Source organism: Eublepharis macularius, chromosome 2 (genome assembly GCF_028583425.1).
Source record: "Eublepharis macularius isolate TG4126 chromosome 2, MPM_Emac_v1.0, whole genome shotgun sequence".
Lineage (NCBI taxonomy): Eukaryota > Metazoa > Chordata > Lepidosauria > Squamata > Eublepharidae > Eublepharis > Eublepharis macularius.
The window spans coordinates 187,690,340-187,710,187 of NC_072791.1; the positions used below are offsets into that span (position 1 = coordinate 187,690,340).

Genomic DNA, 19,848 nt, shown 5'->3' on the forward strand with positions numbered 1-19,848 from the left:
CTGTTAAGGAAATCAGTTACCTCTGATAATGAGATAACAATTCATAGACCCTATTCAGTCCCAGCTTGACAGAGTCAAATTTACCTATGAATTCCAATTCAGCAGCTTCCCGTTGGATTTTGTTTTTGAAAGGTTTCTGTTGGACTACAGTGACCTTTAAGTCTTTGATGGAATGTACTGGTAGGTTGAAGTGTTCTCCCACTGGTTTCTGGACATTGCCATTTCTAATGTCAGATTTGTGTCCATTTATTCTTTTGCGTAGAGGTTGGCTGGTTTGTCCAATGTACAGAGCAGATGGACATTGTTGGCACATGAGGGCATATATCAGATTGGAGGATGGGCAGCTGTAAGAGCTAGACATAGTGTAGTTGTTGTCATTGGGTCCTGTAATTGTATTCCCTGGGTAGATATAAGGGCAGAGCTGGCATCTGGGTCTGTTGCAGGGCCTGGTACCTGTGCTGGTGACTCTGCTAGCCGATTCATGATTGTAAGTGAGAAGTTGTTTAAGGTTGGGGGGCTGTCTGTAGGCAAGGAGAGGTCTTCCACCCAGGGCTTCTGAGAGAGAGGTATCATTTTCCAGGATGGGTTGTAGCTCACTGATGATACGTTGGATGGGTTTGAGCTGGGAACTATAGGTGACAACCAGTGGTGTTCTGTTGTTAGTTCTTTTAGGTTTGTCCTGGAGCAGGCTGTTTCTGGGTACTAGTCTGGCCCTGTTGATTTGTTTCCTCACTTCATTTGGTGAGTACTGTAGCCCCAAAAATGCTTGTTGTAAATCTCTTAAGTGGGAGTCCCGATCAAGAGCATTGGAGCAGATACGGTTGTAACATAAGGTTTGGCTGTAGACAATTGACCGAGTGGTATATTTAGGGTGGTAGCTGGAGGCATGTAGATATGAGTATCGGTCTGTGGGTTTCTGGTATAAGGTGGTATTTATCTGTCCATTATGTAGTTGTACAGTGGTGTCCAGGAAGTGTACCTGTTGTGTAGAGTGGTCCAGGCTCAGGTTGATAGTAGGGTGAAAGTTGTTGAAGTCCTGATGAAATCTCTCAAGATATACAAGATATAAGATATAAGCTTATATCTACAGGTTAATGGCACAGCCATGGGCACACGCATGGCACCACAATATGCTAACATATTCATGGCAGACTTGGAGCAATGCTTCCTCAGCTCCCGTCCACTGGAACCACTACTATACTTAAGATTCTTGGATGACATCTTCATCATTTGGACCCATGGGAAGGATGCCCTTGAGAGATTTCATCAGAAGGAGCTGTTTGCATCTACTCTGCCCTCCCCTCTCCTCTGTATCTGACCAGTTTCTTTTTGCCCTCCATGCATCTGACAAAGAGAACTGTGATTCTCAAAAGCTTATGCTACAATAAAATTGGTTAGTCTTAAAGGTGCTACTGGACTCTTTTTGATTTTGCTACTACAGACTAACACGGCTAACTCCTCTGGATCTATTAATTATGTGAAGCTGTCTACAATGAATGAGGTATGAAGGTGCATACTAAAAACATACATGTTTGAGAAGATAGAAATTTAAAACAAAGAGTAGTTGGTCTACATTAGGTGTGGCAAGTCTTTTGTTTTTTCAAAGACAAACCTGTTGAGTTCTTTTTCCACTTCCTTGTAAAATCAATTTAATTGTTTCTTCATTTCCTCTCCTTTTTACTTTATTTTGTTCCTTCATACAAAGCAATTGAACTGGAAAGCTGTGGAAAATCCAATTGCCCCAGCACCCCCAAATATGACCCAAGACAATAAATACAGGCACCAATTATGTTGGTTCAACTAGTTTATTTCTTAGCCTTCAACTTTAAACTGCTGATCTCCGTCAAATGCATATACCATAAGCTGACTATTTTGAGGGTGGGATGCACTAGAGATCCTCTTTGGGTGTCCACCTGGTAAGTCCATCTTGGCTGCAAACCTGGCTGGTGGCTTTCAGCTGCCTTGTTTATTATAGCCTGTGCAGCCTCCTGTGCCAAGAGGTGCCCAGCTTCATCTGTTTCCAGTAACAGGTTGCAAGCCATCTACCAGGTTCAGGAGATGCTGCTCAGCAGTCCTTCGCAGCACCACCCAATTGCCCGGCATGGGATGGCCTGGACGCACACCCCATCACCACGGTACCTCAAGGTGTTTGCTGATACACCCTACCTATCCTGAGCAACCCACCCTATTTCTTCCAAACAAGGGGGTTTGCCTATCTTAACCCCACCCTTTCCCACCTGCTGACAATTATGTCCCACAGGCCCTGATGAAGATCAGCTAAATAGAGGTCACAACCCTCCTCAGAGAGGCGAACCCCATCACTTCTATACAAGTGCAGCTGATTAAACAATCAAAAGATGAGAAATGCTAGCCCCTCCATTTTCCACAGCAGCCTTTTTAATGGCCATATTGGCATTCCTTTTGATTCTAGCTGGTTTGCTTGTACCCCTCCAGATCCTCCTCTGAAGAAATTCTATCCAAAACAGCAGCAGTCCGGGGCATAGATGTCTAATTTGTTGTAAATTCCTCCGAGCCCTATTTATGAGTGCAGCTCTTGGTGTCTGCACTAAATTATTCTCTCCTAAGTGAATAGCCAAAAGAACTGCCCTCTGTCAATACCTGGTGGAGAGAGGGCAGTAGCTGGCCCCATAACATTCCCTGCTTGCCACACCATCTGATGTTTGCAAGCAGGGACAGGCCAACAGCAACCCATTGATACTAGGTTTGGCCCTCCTTTTCACCCAAAAGACAATCGAGTGGCCCACAATGAGGATTCTGGTGGGACTTCACGCTCTACATACACATGGAAGACAGCAAGTTGCATATTTTAGAACCCATAACTACACCCATCCTTTTGGCCAACAGACACACACACACACACCCCGCATATCACTCCTGAAAACCCTTATTGCCACCAGCTGATCCGCTGTATAAACTAGCCAGGTAGGCCTAAAGCTGCAGCTGTTGATGCCACACCAATCTAAAAGGAGTGTGTTCCAAACTCAAGTGCTGGCAACCCAGCATCCACCAAAATTTACCATGTGGCGGCCCAGAACTGATATTGCATCAGTGCTTCACCACCGTAATGCTGAAACAACCTGGAGCCTTGTCCTACAACTCCAGATACCCGCCCAGAGCTCTCATGGGGCAGAATTGGGGTGTCTCCAGCCATCCTTAATATCACCTCCTGTCCCTTGCCCTTCCGGTCAGTCTTGGACTGCCATATGTATAACCTCACCTGGTCCAAGTGGATGGTAACGTCGGCCAGCTGCAGCACCCTCCAAGACCCGTCCCACCATGATCAAGCCAAGAACTCACTCACTCTGAGTGAAGGCTGAGGGATAGGACAGCCAGCCACATCCCCTGCTGCCCCATCCAGATTGGCTGAGCCACCCACCTCAGCTCCCACCCATCAAACCTTGCGCCATATTCAAATTATGTGGGCCGGGCCAAACTGTTCCATGGCTAAGAGCCATGAACCTCACTTTTCTTAAACTACAAATCTTTTGTTTTGCCCCTATCATTGTAATATATGTAATTACTGTTCTCAAATATTCATACATATATATGTAATATTTGTAATTACTATTTTGAAAGTATTCAAAAATTGTTTTGTAAAGTATATATATATATATATTTTAAAAATACATTTTTATTAGCAACTTGCGAAGCATATAAAACATTATCAAAGATTGCCTTCATTTGAAAATTTTTAACAGCTTAGCCTCAGTGTTTCTTTGGAGAACAATAGTATTCATCAGTTTACCTCATACTCTATGGGAATATGGACAGTACTCTGGTCATACTCAAGGGCACTTTTCCTGGAGGCTGCAGGCTATTGCATATTACAGGAAAATTTAGGCCAAATCAGAGAACAGAGGGCTGCAGGCCAGATTAATCTCTTTCTACTGTGCAAACTAGTCCAGCTTTGATTTAAAATGTATTTCTTTAGCAACACATGACAGGGAGCTGTTTCATTTGCTTATGTCTAGGGCATAGAGAAAGTTAGTAGACCTACAATTATGTTAAAATCTCGTTAGTGATGGAGGGTTGTACTCCGCCTCCCTTAATTACATCAATATGTATTATTTTTCTTTGATCATTCTTTACCTAGTAAATGTACATGAGTAACTAGTAAAGTGTTTTGGATGTCTGTCATCAATATGACAACACAGACCATTTCTGTAGTACATTTAGACACTTCAAAGCTCTTCGCATATACTATTACAGTAATTTTTACATTACCCCTAGGGTAGATGAGTATTCTTATCCCTGTATTGCAATATGAAGGACTGACCGAAAATTACTTGTCTAAGGTCACCCAGCGAATTCATGGCTGAGATGAGATTTGAATTGGGCTCCCTTTGCCCCTGTGCTGTACCTGTTATTTACACAAGTATAATTCACAAAAATTAGTGTTAATATATATGAGAATTGAGATTACCAAATTGAATAGTGCTTCCTGTGAACATGGTGGAGCATTTTATAACATCCTCAACTGTATGTTCATTGGTGAAAACTTTCCAAGGGTTCATGCAGGACTGAGATACATCCTTGTTTGTCTTGATCCTTGCCATGCCCCCCCCCCCAAGTTAGAGATTCTTTTTTGTGTTCTGTTAATTTACAATAATTTGCCTAATAACTGGATATGATGGAAATGCATGCGTGGATTCATCCTTCTCCAGAGACTCAGATTGATTATGAATATTTTTGTATTCATCATGCTAATTGCAGTTTCTAGTAGCCTTTTATTTATCTGTAGTTAGTTCCAGTGCTGAGAATTCTGCAACAAGTATTTAGAGGTTCATGCCAGATTTGTCATTCCAGTTGTCTTAACTTCAAGACTAGATTGCTGTAATGGGACACCCTAAGGGACTGCCATGGAAAGCTATTTTTGATGCAGATAGCTTGCTGAGGTGTATTACACTGCCATTCGGGCACAAGTTAAGATAACTTTATTAAGTCCTCTGTCAAAAGAGGTGCATGATTACATGCATTCTCTGCGATGTTTCCTTTCTTTGTTCTAGTTAAAATGTTGAACTTTATATCTATATATATTACCATGATTAAAAATGATTATTTTACTTTGTGAGCTGCCTTGATGACCACATTGTGCTGAAAACAGGATTTAGATTTTTAAAAGTGTTTAAACCTCTGTGGGTGCCCCTGAACAACTTGCTTACTTTCCCTCTAGGCTACTGGACCTCACACATCTGAGATACTCTCTCTTCCTAGGCTCTGTCACAACTTTTTGGTATTAACAAAGTATTTTATCTGTGCTCCTCATCACAAAGAAGAAAACCAACAGGGCATTTGTTGTTTCTCAACAAGAAGAAAACTGCATTTCCCCAGAGAGAGAGATGTTGATGTGAGAATCAAACAGCAGTATATTTTATTATAATGCCATTCACAGACCAAGATTGTGCCACGGTGTGAATTGTGGAAGGGCTAGCATAGTGTTTTATAGATTTCATATCTTGGTGGGGTTTTTTCATTCAAATTCTCACTACTGCAGTATTGTTAACATGATCCTTTATCTCTTCCAGGTATTTTCATACACTGCTGACATGGAGATTCGCACAGATGATTTATGCTTAGATGTCTCTAGGCTCAATGGCCCTGTCATTATGTTAAAGTGCCACCACATGAGAGGAAATCAACTTTGGGAATACGATGCTGAGGTATTTATTCAAATTCAGCAGGAAGCCAAACTTTTATTAATTGTATTCAAATATTGCTTGTCTGAAACCGTGTCAGGTTCAATCTGTTGACCCAAATCTATTCTTTAGGCTAAAGTTTGGTAAGAAAACCTCCATCCAAGCTCAGGCCTGTCTTCCCTAAAATTTTCGGCAGCTCTGTGATCTTTTGACTGTACTTTAACGTCATTCTAGAAAGTTAATTTCCCCCACACATACTTTCAAAGAACATAATTTAAACAAAAACAAAAAATGTACTTTACTAACCCAGTGTTGGCATTGAATGGACCACAAAGTAAGCCATAGAAATTCTTAAAAGTCTCGGTGGTTTTATTAAGCAGTCCAAAGGAAAAAACCATCTATACTTCATTATTTACCTTTGACAGTTCAGGAACAGAACCACAACAGGGAAAAAAATATAAGAAAGTAAAATTCTGTCATTCTGTGACCCTGGAGATCCCTTCCAACCCTGTGATTCTATGTGCTTATTACTTTCCTAAGCAATGTAATTAGGGGTAGAAATGACCTCCAACACCATGAAAGTCCATGCTGCAGTTTACAAAAACTCACAAGTGATGATGGCAGAAAGCACCACAGGGCAACTGACCTCTGTAAGGTTGACGGATATACAGTTGGAGACAATTGAAAGCAATGTCAATTCTCCCCCACTTCGCTGGGTCAATTTGACTCCACTTTTTGATCAAGGATATTAATTCCTTATATCTCACAAATACGACATCTTTCTGGGTACATCTAACCTGATGCATGAAGCGAGGAAGTATAAATTGGCTATATTTTTGAGTGTATATATGTGCATATACATGTTGCAAGCATATAAATATACGTAGGATGGTTGTCCGTGTCACTTTATTCAGGACAGCAGTGATTTTATATTTCTAATTCCAAGGATGGGAAATGATTATTATGAATATATCAATCAAGCACATATCAATCAATCTTTATTAAAATGGTCCTAGACAAGCATAAAATGTAACCGCATTCTTATTCTCAAGAGATCAAAGGTAAAAATTATTAGCTCCGCATGACTAAAAATATTATACAAAGTTAAAATACCATGTCAGCATTTCATCACATATCTGTATACCTTTCTTAACTGGTGGAATACAGAGAGAATATATGAGAGTGGTTCAAGTAGCATGGCTGCATCAGTCTGGAGAAGAGTCTTCCTTCAAGTAATTAGGTTTTCAGCTTTGGCTGGGAGCATTTTCATTACTTGCTCTGGTCATATTTAATTTCACTTCTGGTCTAGAAACTACAATTCAGGACATCATAAACTCAATTTGCCATTGTTTGTTGGAGTGCTCTTACTGTTCAATAGCTGGAGTGGAGTCTTGTGCACCTTCTCGTAGTGGTGAGACTGCAAATGGAAATGCATTTATTAGCTATTAGTGAATAGTAAAGTATAACATGCCTAGAAGATTATAGGGACCTACATTCAAGTTCACACTGAAAATATGTTTATACAGTAAGTTCTTGAAACCTACCATTTCCACAGTTACCTGCTTCCCGTAAACCAGTAGTATATGAGTCCTTGTTCATTATTTCAAGGTTGCATTTATTCTCAACACTGTAAAGTACTGTGATTAGATAGAATGAATATTCACGTGGTGAATGTAGTTCTCAGGATATGCAAACAAAAGTCTATATAATGTAATGGTGAGAAACTGTATGATATATATGTGACACTGTATGATATATATGTGATTTTTTGGTGCTGAAACTGCTCTACGTAAGGATGCCTTATCTCAGCTCCTTCACATTGGATCTCTCTCTGCAAGGACTGAAAACCAAGACCCTCCTCCTTTCAGCTCATGCTACCCAATCAGATCCCTTGAAGTAGCCTGTCACTCACAGCTCTCTTATTCTGTGAGGGATTAACTCTTAATCATCCTGCAGCTGTGTATACAGCCCTTTCAGGCTTTTAAAATGTGCAATCCGTGGCAGCTCCCCATGGCTCCATCATGCACTTCCCCCTATGCCTTATTTTTCCCCCAGTCAGCAAGGCAAGTGGGGTCAAGAGGTGCCAGGTGGGGGGTTCCCTGCCCTAGGTTAGGGGATAGCAAGCCTAGACAGGCAAGTCCCTTCGCCTTCACAGGGAAAAAGTTCTCTATTGAGTTAATGTTAGAAAACTCTGAAGCATAATAGGGCCACAGGAACAGAAAACAATAAAATAAGGAAAATAACAATTAACATGTGGTCTTCAGGCCCACAGTTCATTACAACAGGGCATTACCCTATTGGACTAATTGTAATTCATGCAATTAATAGACTTTTAAAAAATCTGTATGTATGTGCATAATAATAACAACAACCATTGTGAAGAAAGACATGTTTAGCACTGAACGTAGGTGTGCAAAAAGACTACTATCTCAAAAGAATTTGTTCTTACTTTGTAAACAGACATTGTCTTAAATAAGACATTTCTTCTTGTGTAAGACTAAGGAATGTGTATGGCCTTGTGTACACTTTCCTGGGACTGATAAGCAGGGTGGCTGCTGTAATTGGAAGGTGTGTATGCATGTTTTAGACAAGGATGGTTAAGTTGGGATATGTTAGGATACTTGTCTTTGCTGAGTAACCATACCTTGTTATTGGAATCCTTCTTTCTTTTGTACTCTTCTGTATTTTATTTATTTACAAGATTTATACCCCACCTTTCTGCCTTCATCAGGGCCACTAACAGATTAAAAATATACATAATAAAATCATATCTTAAAAAACGTTGAAACCAACAAAAAACACACTTTATTAAAATACAACCAGAGCTAAAATCCAAATGCAAAAACGTAAAAAAGAAACAATTAAAAGGTAGGGTAGGATCACTGAGGGAATGTCCAAGAAACAAATAAAGGTCTTCATCCTCTGTGGAAAATGGCAACAGAAAGGGACAAATGAGTCTCCCTGGGGATAAAGTTCCAGAGATTTGGTGCTACAACCAAGAAGGCTTATCAACAGGCCTTTTTTTCAGCAGGAACACGGTGGAACGGAGTTCCGGCACCTCTTGAACATGGTCACATGGCTGGTGGCCCCGCCATCTGCTCTCCAGACAGAGGGGAGATTGCCCTTCGTGCTGCTGAGCAGTGCGGAGGGCAATCTAAACTCCACTCTGTCTGGAGAGCAAGGGGCGGTGCCACCAGCCATGTGACCATTTTCACCAAGGGTGATTTAAACTTTAAAAAACTTCCCCTTTCTTCCAGCTGACCCAAAGTGACGTCATTGTGTGGTCTTGGGAGCATGCGCATACTTTGCGCACATGCATGTGGCACCAGGGGTACTACCTCCTGCCAAGAGTTGCCCCCCTGTACTGGCAACCCACTGAGTTCCACCACCACTTTTCCCAGAAAAAAAGCCCTGCTTATCAACCTCCTAATTTCATAAGGCAGGGACACCCAAAGCAGGGACTCAGAAGACAACTGCAATGGTCAGGTTAATTTTAAATGTAATTTATTTTTTTAAAATTTCAAACCTAATTAAGTTTTTTTTGTTTGGTACTACTCCTGCTTGGAGGCTGAGCCAGGCACTTCCTCTAGTAATAAAAGGGTATCAAAGAGTGAAAGGAAGGATAACCTGCCCCCTCTTCAGTAAAGCAAACATTCCAAATCTAGGTTGGTGGCAATAGCAAACTCTACTGCCAAGTAGTTAAGTAGGGTAGAGGGAATGAAGCAGGAAAGGGGGCGTAGAAGCAGCAGGGTGGTTGGTAGCCTGGGGAAGGGATTCTGTGGCTATTTCTTCTTGCTCCAGGGACCCCTGCTTCTGTGACAATAGATCAGTACACTACAGATCCTTTATAATGTGTCCTTAATAGTAATTGTTTAAACGTTTTGATTAAAACAAAGCTCTATTTATAATGTTGGAATGATGCTAGAAATGCTGTGTTTTGCATGAGGATTGATGATATTCGCCTTAGTGTTTTAGGGGAGTTATGGGGAGTTTGCAGACAAATGTAGAAGAACCTTGTAAAATCAGGATTAGCCATTAGATGGAGCCAATAAAAAAGAAATCATTTTCTGTGCTTCAGAATGTTGAGATTGTTCTGTGAGGACAATTCACTACTGCTTTCATTTGCAGGTTCTATTCGGTTTACTTGTTCTGTTGCTTGCATTAATGAGAAAATATTGAAAATTTTTCTAGGAAATATTTTAATATATTTTAATAAAAATATAACTATATCATGTGAAGTTATATTTATTATGCTTTATGCTTCTTGATTTTGAAGTTAATTTTAGTAGTAGTTACTTTGTTTTTAAAGTTCTTTTTGGTTTTCAGTATATTGCAGAAATCTGAATTTTTGCTACAAATGATGCTTGGGTTCCCCACCCCCCCATTCCCATTTTTATTGTATGAGTGTAGCTTTTATTTTGTTTTCATATAGGAAGGAACAGTCTTTAGGAAAATAAATTTTAAGAAAAATAGCAACTAACAGTGTTTTTGAAAAAAGAATAAAATTTCCACTTAATTTCCCCTTTAGAGTAACTACAGGATCTCTTTGCATTTCAGTAGCTGTTTATTTGTTTATGGAAAAATACAAAGACTCTGAAATACTAGGACAATCCAGTCCAGTTTAAACACAAGGTAGGGAATGCTCAAACACCCACCATTTGGTCTCATATTCTATTCAGTAGTCATGAACAGCGAGCCGACTTTTTGATGATAGGTTTAACTATTTTGTTGACATGTTCATGGCAGTTTGGCAGATTATTTCACAAGATTCCTTCCTAACAATGTAGTTCAGTCCATTTTCTCTGTATCTGTGGCCACCACAGATTTATCTATCATACCACCAGATGGCTTTTGAGGGTTTTTTAAAAACTGTAATTGCTATTGCAAATGTGCACACTAACATTCTGACAATCTATTGGCACAACCTCTAAATTCCCAGCATTCATTTTAGAAAAGTCTCATCTCTTGTCTTGTTTAGCAAGTGTTTGTAGCCATTTAGCATAAACTAAATAAAACAGGTAATTGGCTCATGTCTGACTGACATCTTTGAACATGGTAAGGTTGTTGGTCGAACACGTACAATGTGAAATTCTCAGCATCCAGTCTTTTAAGCCCTATGGATTTAAATGTAAGAACCAAGTAGGTGCTTTTGTCTTTTTATGAATGCCCTAGGTTTCTGAAGTGGGAGTAAAATTTGGGGATAATAATCAACATTAGATTGTAACTAAAGTTGCACTTGAGCAGGCAGAAGACATTTGGCTATCATACAAGGGGGTTAACAATTTTTTGAGGTTTTCCATCCCATACACTGAAATTCATGTTCTTCTGCACCTGATCTTCAGAAGGAGCTTATCACTGTCTGTAGAAAGCAGCAAAGATCTATTCTGCAAACAAAGCTCCTCTTACAGTTTTTTGTGTCATTAAACCTTTGTATGTTAAACTTGGTGAATATATGACAGTTCGAATGAGTATTCTGTCTTATCTACATAGGCAGAACAGCAATCTTTCAGGATGTATTTTGTTGTCACTGCAATTTATAATTGCAGTGCACCCTTCCAAGTCCATTGCTTAAGCTTTTGCTGTTAGTACACCAGTTTGGCCAGTTTGTAATGTTTTGATATATTATGAATAGTTCACCATTCCACACACATGAACACCTGAACTTCTTCAACTTAGACTGTTAAACAAATTCTGCATGCAAGGCCAGTTATACATAGAACTTAACTTTTTTTCTCCTTTAAACTGTTTATCTCAAAATACTGTTGATTACTGTGGAATTTTTTAAATGGCCCACAGTTTGTAAAGTACTATGTTGTGTGAATAAATACATTAATTATGTAGTTGATATCCTCCCAGGTGTGAAAATCACATGTGCATTGGTCCAACAAATCATACCTGAATGGGGATCATATAATATTACAGTGCACCTGTAAACTTAATCATAGTTTGTCATACCCTGGCAAAGTATAACAAAAATTCTCATACCTTGAGATGCTGTCATTGCCACAAGCTGAGATTCCCATCTACATACACATGCCAAACATAGGAACTGGAACTCTCAGAAATTGCTGAGTTTTCTTTCTAAATACTCACCAGAGACGGTTTTGTGTAATGATTTTAAGTAAATGTGTGTATGTGTCTTTAAATGCTTGATGTGGTATAGATGAAAAGTGAGTGTGAAAGAGAGGGATGAGTGAGTGATATGATTGGTTGATGACTGAGAGTGTGGGCGGAGTGAATGCAGTTTTAGACTAAGAGTGGAGAAAAAAAATTCAGTCAGGACAAGAGAGGCAAGCTGTGTGCAGCCTTAGCATGTTTAAGCATTTCTGAGAGAAATATTGAGTCAGGTATTATTAGCAGGCAAGCTGTGTGCAGCCTAAGTAATTTTAAGCAGTTCTGTGAGAAATATTTAGTCAGGAGAAAGCAGGCAAGCTTCTTGCCTGAGAGAAATATAACCTGTGTGGAAGCCTGAACTGTATGTTTGTGAAAGAATGTTCAGTCAGGAGCAAGCAGGCAAACTGTGTGTGCCTGAGAAAAGGTCTTACTTGTAATTGAGAGAGAAATTAATATCAAAAGCAGGCAAACTGTGTGTGAAGCCTGAGAGAAGATCTGTGTGACTGGGTTTAAGTAAAGTAACTTTAAGAATTGAGAACTACTCTTTTGAAACCATCAAGTTTTAGAAATAATATGAAATGGATGCTGCTTATAAAAATAAAAGTTTATTTTGTTTGTTTTTTTAAATCCAAGAGTTATTTCTATACCCCATTCCTTTCCTCAGGGCCACATAGTACCACGAAAAAGCCTGACCCTTGGGCATGTTACTAAAAGGAGAAATTTAAGTTATTCTGGAATTTAACTCCTGGTGGCAGCAATCTACGAAGAGGGGGCAACAATAAAAAGGCTTAAAGACCAAATCTACCCAAGAGAAAGAAGGAGGTCATAACAGTTTGTAAATGCCAAGCAGATTTTGAATTGTGATAGGGGGAGTTTGCCCATAATTAGATTTCTTAGGTTTTTAATCACATAATCAACATTTTAAATCCTAAAAAAATTCTGCTGAAACTGTAGGACCAGTACATTTAACAACCAAGCCCATTGAGCCGTTCTGTTTTATGGACTATTTTACTGTAATGTTTAACAATGCCATACTGTGCTGGGGGGCAGCCTAAAACTGAGTTCACAGTTTTCAGTGAATACTTTCTACAACTGTGATATCATTATAGTAGAAATAAATACTTTAGATAAATGCCATTATGTAATATCTTATTAATTATGCCGTGGCTATGTGGTGAGTATGCTTAATTGTCCCTCTACAAGAACACAGCCCTCCTAAAAATTCTCCAGTTATAATCTATGCAAATGCCCAGAGAAGAGACTGTGACACTTCAGCATGCATTGTTTGAATATGAGCTGGCCTTGAATATAGGTAATATGGAAGAATTTCACATAAGTTTTTTTTTTTTAAGTTCACTTCTGGCAGGGCTTTTTTTCAGCAGGAACACAGTGGAACGGAGTTCCGGAACCTCTTGAAAATGGTCACATGGCTAGTGGCCCCGCCCCCTGATCTCCAGACAGAGGGGAATTTAGATTTAGATCAGCGGCACAGAGGGCAATCTAAACTCCCCTCTGTCTGGAGATCGGGGGCGGGACCACCAGCCATGTGACCATTTTCTCTGAGGACAACCCACTGAGTTCCACCACCTCTTTTCCCAGAAAAAAAGCCCTGACTTCTGGTAAACATCAAGGAGCCCTGTGGCGCAGAGTGGTAAGCTGCAGTACTGCAGCCCAAGCTCTGCTCATGTCCTGAGTTCGATCCTGGTGGAAGCCGTGTTCAGGTAGCCAGCTCAAGGTTGACTCAGCCTTCCATCCTTCCGAGGTCGGTAAAATGAGTACCCAGTTTCCTGGGGGTAAAGCGTAGATGACTGGGGAAGGCAGTGGCAAACCACCCCGTAACAAAAGTCTGCCAAGAAAATGTCGTGATGTGACGTCCCCCCATGGGCCAGTAATGACTTGGTGCTTGCACAGGGGACTACCTTTACCTTTACCTGGTAAACATTATTGTTTCACTGGATTGGATCCCAGCTAAACTTTAAGCACATGTAAGCAGGACTTCTTTTGCCAGTTTCACTCATCTTGTGGAAGATCTCCAATCCCCCCTGCCCACAGAAACCTACGGTGGTCCCTGTAGAGATATGAAGACCCAGACAAGGAACACAAAAGATTCCAAAAATGGTTATTCACCTAAGAATGAAGATTATTTGGATTATATTAATACACTGTCTAAATGTAACTATATGTAGGTCAGTCAACAAGTGCAAGCCCCAACCTCCACTCCTAATTGGCCTTGGCCATTTTTTTCCATTTCCTGACTCTGCCTCTTTTCTATCCCTTTGTGCCATTATGCTGTCCCCAATGTACTGTTTATGCTGCATTGTGAAGAACCATAGGTATGAATCAGAACCCCTTGACGCATACACCAGTACTTCTGTGCACGTTCATTTGAATACCTTTTCCACCTGACCAAAATTCCTCATATTGCATCGCTTAGCACCTCCAGTTCACTCACACATTATTCTTGTAGCTTGTAGCTGCACAAATGGCTGTTTTCAGAAAAGAAAGTTTCAGATACGCCACTGTGTGCAGAGTTCATTATTTAGCTGTGGTACTGGCAATATGGTGTGTGTGCCTGTTACACATGGAAAAGTAGTCAGTTATGTAAGAAATAATAACAGCAGCAGCAGCAGCATGCTATTTATATACCGCCCTTCAGGACAACTTAACACCCACTCAGAGCGGTTTACAAAGTATGTTGTTATTATCCCCAGAACAACCACCCTGTGAGCTGGGTGGGCTGAGAGAGTTCCAGAGAGCTGTGACTGACCCAAGGTCACGCAGCTGGCTACAAGTGGAGGATTAGGGAATCAAACCTGGTTCTCCAGATAAGAGTCCTGCCACTCTTAACCACTACACCAAACTGGCCAGTTAGTTCTGAGGACTAGTATTCAATTTTTATGAACATGTCCAAGAATTTTATGAACATGTCAAAAGATGAGAATTATTTGCAGTAAAACATTTTCCTGCATTATAATTTGATTATGTGTGTCACATTTCTTTGCTTTTGTCAGTATATAGGTAAATGGCAGTATAGCTTTGAGGTAAGTAGTTTATGCTTGATAATCCCTGTGATTGATTCTAGTATAGTTCTAGTATAGGATCTTGCTTTACCGCTGTGGTGTTGACCTTGCTTTACCGCTGGCTCTTATTTAGTTACCTTCAGTAGATTGTGTTATATAATGTGAACTTCTGGTTAGACATAGTACAATACCAGTAGTTAAAAATATTTTGTCATAATCCACTTAGGTTCCTTTTTTTAAAAAAAAAACCCTCTTTATTCTATGTAGTGCTAAAGATGTATAAGTAAAATAGCCAAAATATCCTTTCCTAGCATGTATATCCTATATTGTTTTAGGACAACTTTTGTCTTAAGCCAGTGGTTCCTAACTATCTCAAATCAAGGGTGCATCTTTGAGCCAAGCTACAAGTGATGCCTGACACAGGTTGGACACTTGTCAGTTTCCCTCAAGTTTTGATGGGAAATGTAGGCATCCTGGTCTTGCAGCTGTAATGGAGAGCCAAGCTGTAAAACCAGGACACCTACATTTCCCAGCAAAACTTGAGGTAAGCTGACAAGTGTCCAACCTGTTTAAGGCATCACTTGTAGCTTGGCTCTCAATAATCAAATTCAAATACCATCCAGGCCACAGGAGTCTTTTTTAAGGACATAAAAACAGCATTCCAGACCAGGCCACTACATTTATGATATATCAGTGTCAGAGATATTCAGTGAGACCCTTGTGCATAGAGGCCATTGGCCAACAGTTTATTGTTAAGTGGAATGCCTTCTTGCTGTGTGTGCCATTTTTTAATGCTAGATTGTTTTTTAAACAAAATTCATAATTACAATTTGATCCTTGGAACAGATGGAGTCAACAGTGTAAATTTTATGCTATAAAACAACTCCTAACCTGTTGCAAAAGGAGAGAAGGGGTTGCATAAAATCCCAAATGTTCCAAAGTTCTGTGTCCTCTGCAATCTGTAGCTAACCCTCTAAGAAGCGATATGCCTCCAGTTAAGAATCAGTGCCTTACACATTGCAGTGTTGTGGTCTTCTGGTATCTTCAGTCAGAGTCTCTTTAAAGATTACCCCAAGGTATTTAAAGGAGCTGCATTGTTGAATTGGGTTGCCAAGGATGCTCCAGAGGGAGATTGGTATCGTCAGTCAGCCAAGTTATCCAAAATGTAATTTATGATTTCTCCTGTGCCTGAAAACTGCCAGGCTCCCATAGATTTAGTAGTACAGCTGGATTGCATCTTTTGTTAAGCACTCAATAATAGGATATCAGAACCATGAACTGAAGAGAGGAGAACCAGTTCATTAACTAACTGTCCTCCTTTAGCTTCATTTATTCAAAATGCTAATGCCAGATTGCTATTTTTGAGCACTTGTCAGTAGACAAGTGATGTGAAGAAAGTTGAATAAATGCTAGCGGATGCAAGGAGGCGGATGGAGGGAACCGAATGTGAAGATACCTGGCAAATAGGAGAACCATCCAAATAATAATCTAAGGCATTTGCAGTTCTTTTTATTGTATATTTCCAAATCTATTAAAGATTATCAGTATAGATGTAATTGATTACTTTGAGCAACTGGCTGCAGTTTCTTTTTTGGAAGGGAAAGTCAAATAACTCTTGGCTGGCAGTCATGCATTGACTAGTTTTTCATGTACTGGTCTTCATCATTCAGGTTCCTGTAATACATCAGTTCTAAAGTTAAGGCAGCCAAGCAGTAGAGTTTTGCTGCATCTTGTAGGTCAGAGTTCCACCCAAAACACAGACTGTCTGAAAGTTTAATAGTTATATGGGATTTATTTTTTTCCTGCGAATAGGCAAGATTAAGTGAAAGGCAAACAGTACAGGTATAACAGCTTTGAGATAAGATTAGTTCTATTGAATTAGTTCAATTCACTGAATTGAAAGCACTTGTTACATTCCCTCCAGATCTCAAATTGTTTGTAAAATCCACCTTACCTTGTTTATAATTGTCTCTTGGATCTGTTGAATATGTGTGTTTTAATCAATGTTTAAATATGCAAGGCTGTAACAGCTCCCATTAATTTATTCACATGACATTTTCTTTCCTCTAGTGAAAAAGGGATAGACATGAGCATGCATCTCAGATACATAATGAAACTAAAGCAAAAATTGGTGTTCCAACAGCTTACTCAAACTGACATTATAAGGACACTCATTTTTGAAAATTTCTTCTTGTTCTCTATGCAAGTAATTCTTAAAGACAAAAAAGTATGCTGCAGTGTCTCAATAGGCAAGCATTCAATATGTATTTTTATACAATTGTACTCAAGCATAGCTGTAACCTCTGTACTGATTTAATCTTCCTCCAATGTCATCCATTTAGGTTTGCTTTTTATATATTAAAAAGCAGACTATACTGTGGTACATGCATTGTGGGCAATCATTAATATTCATAATATAATTACTGTATACTAATTAAGCATATGTTGTTTTATTTTCCTCTGGCCTTAGTTCCAGTTTCCATAAACTCAGAGCAACTCTAATATTTGTGCTCCTCTATAGATTTTGAGGATAGTTACATTTCTGTAGATCATGTTAAAAATAGACAGTAATAACTAGTTTCTCATGCAAGTTTTCATGTCCTTTCTTAAAATCAGTGCCCTGTGCTGAGATTGATTTTTCATTCTTGGCACTGATTGAGACTGATAAATTGAGCTTGCTGAATTTAGATGTACTCTTTCAGCACCCATGCAAACTGCAAGGTGCACAAAGAGCACTGGCAAGCTGGCCTGTTTAGTACATTAGTACAGATTAGTACATGCATTGCTTTGTGTACATTGAGCTGCCTCCTCTGCTGAAGTGAATTAGGAAGCCCTTGTAGAACAGGGAGCATTGAGAGGAACTTGAAGCACCCTCAATAGATCTCAGGATCAAAGTGAGTGCCTTCACTTTCAGAAATGCCTGGAGGGGGGCACACAGTTTAAAAATGAACAGAAACAAGGTTGCTTTTGTAACCACATAGCACAGTTCCTTATATGACATTTGTTGCATATGTTTGCAGGTATTTTAAAATCATATTTCTGTACCTACCCATGCTTAAGATCTCTCCACGGCTGAGGACCTCACTGTACTATCCTGCTTTCCTCTCAGCATGCATACAAAAAAATGTAAAATTGTGGCACCATTGTTCTCTGTACATGCCATGCACACTACCAGCATGTCCTTCCAAAAAGCAGCAAAAAAAGAAAACACTCTAGCAACTCTGTAGGGATTCCATAACGCAGCTGATGGGGATCCTTGAGTGACATGAGGGTCCCTATGATGCCTTTTGTCTTCCAGGACAATAGAGATAAAACACTTTAACCTCCTTTAGCGTCCCTATAAGTGGTGACCAGCCACAATGGTAGAATTTTACCCTGTCTGAAAGCTTATAAGCTATATAGACATACCTGCTAGTAAATGAATGGAAATTGGAAATGAGGAAGCAGCAAAGACCACCAAATGTCCAACAGCAACATTATTAATTGCTCTTACATGAAGGCTATATCTATTCATCACTGGATGTTGTGATATCGTACTAAGATTATCCTTAGTAAATGGATTTCCTGAGTTGACAAACCAGTGACTGTTGTAGCATAAGATCCAATGATGTGTGGATTCAGCCATCGAAAACTCTCTATAACTTCTTTTTTAAAATAAACATTTAATCAGGAAGAAAACCAGATTAGAATAGCCTCTTAAATGCAGTGGTTGTCTACATGCATGGCAATTTCACCTTTTAAAAAAACGTTTCCCGTCTTCAGAAAATAAGATGATCTCAACAGCAGCATGAAAACAGTGCCACACAGACGGTTGAGTTTGATTTTAGTGAACAGGAGGTTGACTTTAAGTTAATATAAAGTGAATGTTTCATTTGAACTCAGACAATCAAGAGGGACTATAAGTTTTAAAAAATCATTTGAACCAGAAGTGCTCTGCATTACTTGTTAAAACAAATATGACAGTGGGAGAAGAAATTACTTGACTTACAGCTAATGTGGTTGATACGATTCAATCCAAATTTACAAGACAATTCTGCATCATTTTTAGATTGAGGTTTCCTCCTTCTGATGCTGTTTCTAGATCAGATTTGATCATCTTGTGTTCATTATCAGTATTTCATAGTGTTTAGTGTGGTATGTAACAGCCTAGGATTACACGTAGAAAAAATATCTTACAGCTATGCTTGAGAACGTCAATTACTCTGGTATGTAGACTTCGTTGTCAAAGATCCTATGGAGAAATTTTCTGCTTCTTTGTTTGTGATTTCTGTATGTACCATTCTTCTGTCACACAGACACACACATTTCTTCATATCATTACTCAATCATGTCTGACAATAAGCAGAATAGAAGATGGCACTCGTGGCCCCACAGTGGAGACATGTAATGGCGGTCGTTCTCAAAGATGGCTGCTGAGAAACTACACGCGGTTGGAGGTTTTTAGGAATATTTTTGACAGCCCCACTGACTATTTCCTTTAGCAAATGTCTGGAGGTTGGTATCAAATAATGCACAAATTTTATGTCTGTTCCTTTCTTCTTTCTTCATCTGTCTTCTAATCTCCGTCCTAGCTAGTTTAGTTTTATAGATAGTGATTAGGGGGGGGGGGGGGGAGTTCCATTCAAATGTGTGACTTTAAAGTAAGTCTTTAGTAAGCCGAGTTAACAGCTATCTTAATGAGCCAGTCTTATCACACTTTAGCTTGACTAGTAGCACATGTATTGTGAAGTTGCTGCTGCCATCTCTTCCCACCACTGGAAGTTGCTTCATTCTAGAGCAGGCCCTATTTACTCTGCGTAGAAGAGTTATAAGTTCTGGCTGTTAGAAGGTGTGTGAAATAGAGTTTCTCCCTGCATAGAGTAACTTGCCATCTTATTTAATTTAATTTAATTTAATTTATTATATTTATATTCCGCCCTCCCTGCTTTCGCAGGCTCAGGGCGGATAACAAATACAAACATGTTTAAAAACATTTAAAAACATTAAATAATACATTTAAAAACATTTAAAAACATTAAATATAACAATTCATGCTGCCCAGTGGTTCATACATGCCT

General features: G+C 39.5%; 1 protein-coding gene across 4 annotated transcripts in view; it reads left to right on the forward strand.

Moving 5' to 3' along the window:
• GALNT13 (polypeptide N-acetylgalactosaminyltransferase 13) overlaps positions 1–19,848 on the forward strand; it is a 261,092-nt gene that overhangs the window by 231,820 nt on the left and 9,424 nt on the right. For 2 of the 4 annotated variants that reach the window (XM_054971446.1, XM_054971448.1), the window contains one exon: positions 5,547–5,681. In XM_054971446.1, the coding sequence (XP_054827421.1) occupies positions 5,547–5,681 (135 nt within the window). Of the gene's footprint in view, positions 1–5,546; positions 5,682–19,086; positions 19,273–19,848 lie in introns of those variants that run through there. The other 2 variants (XM_054971445.1, XM_054971447.1) reach the window with 2 other exon arrangements.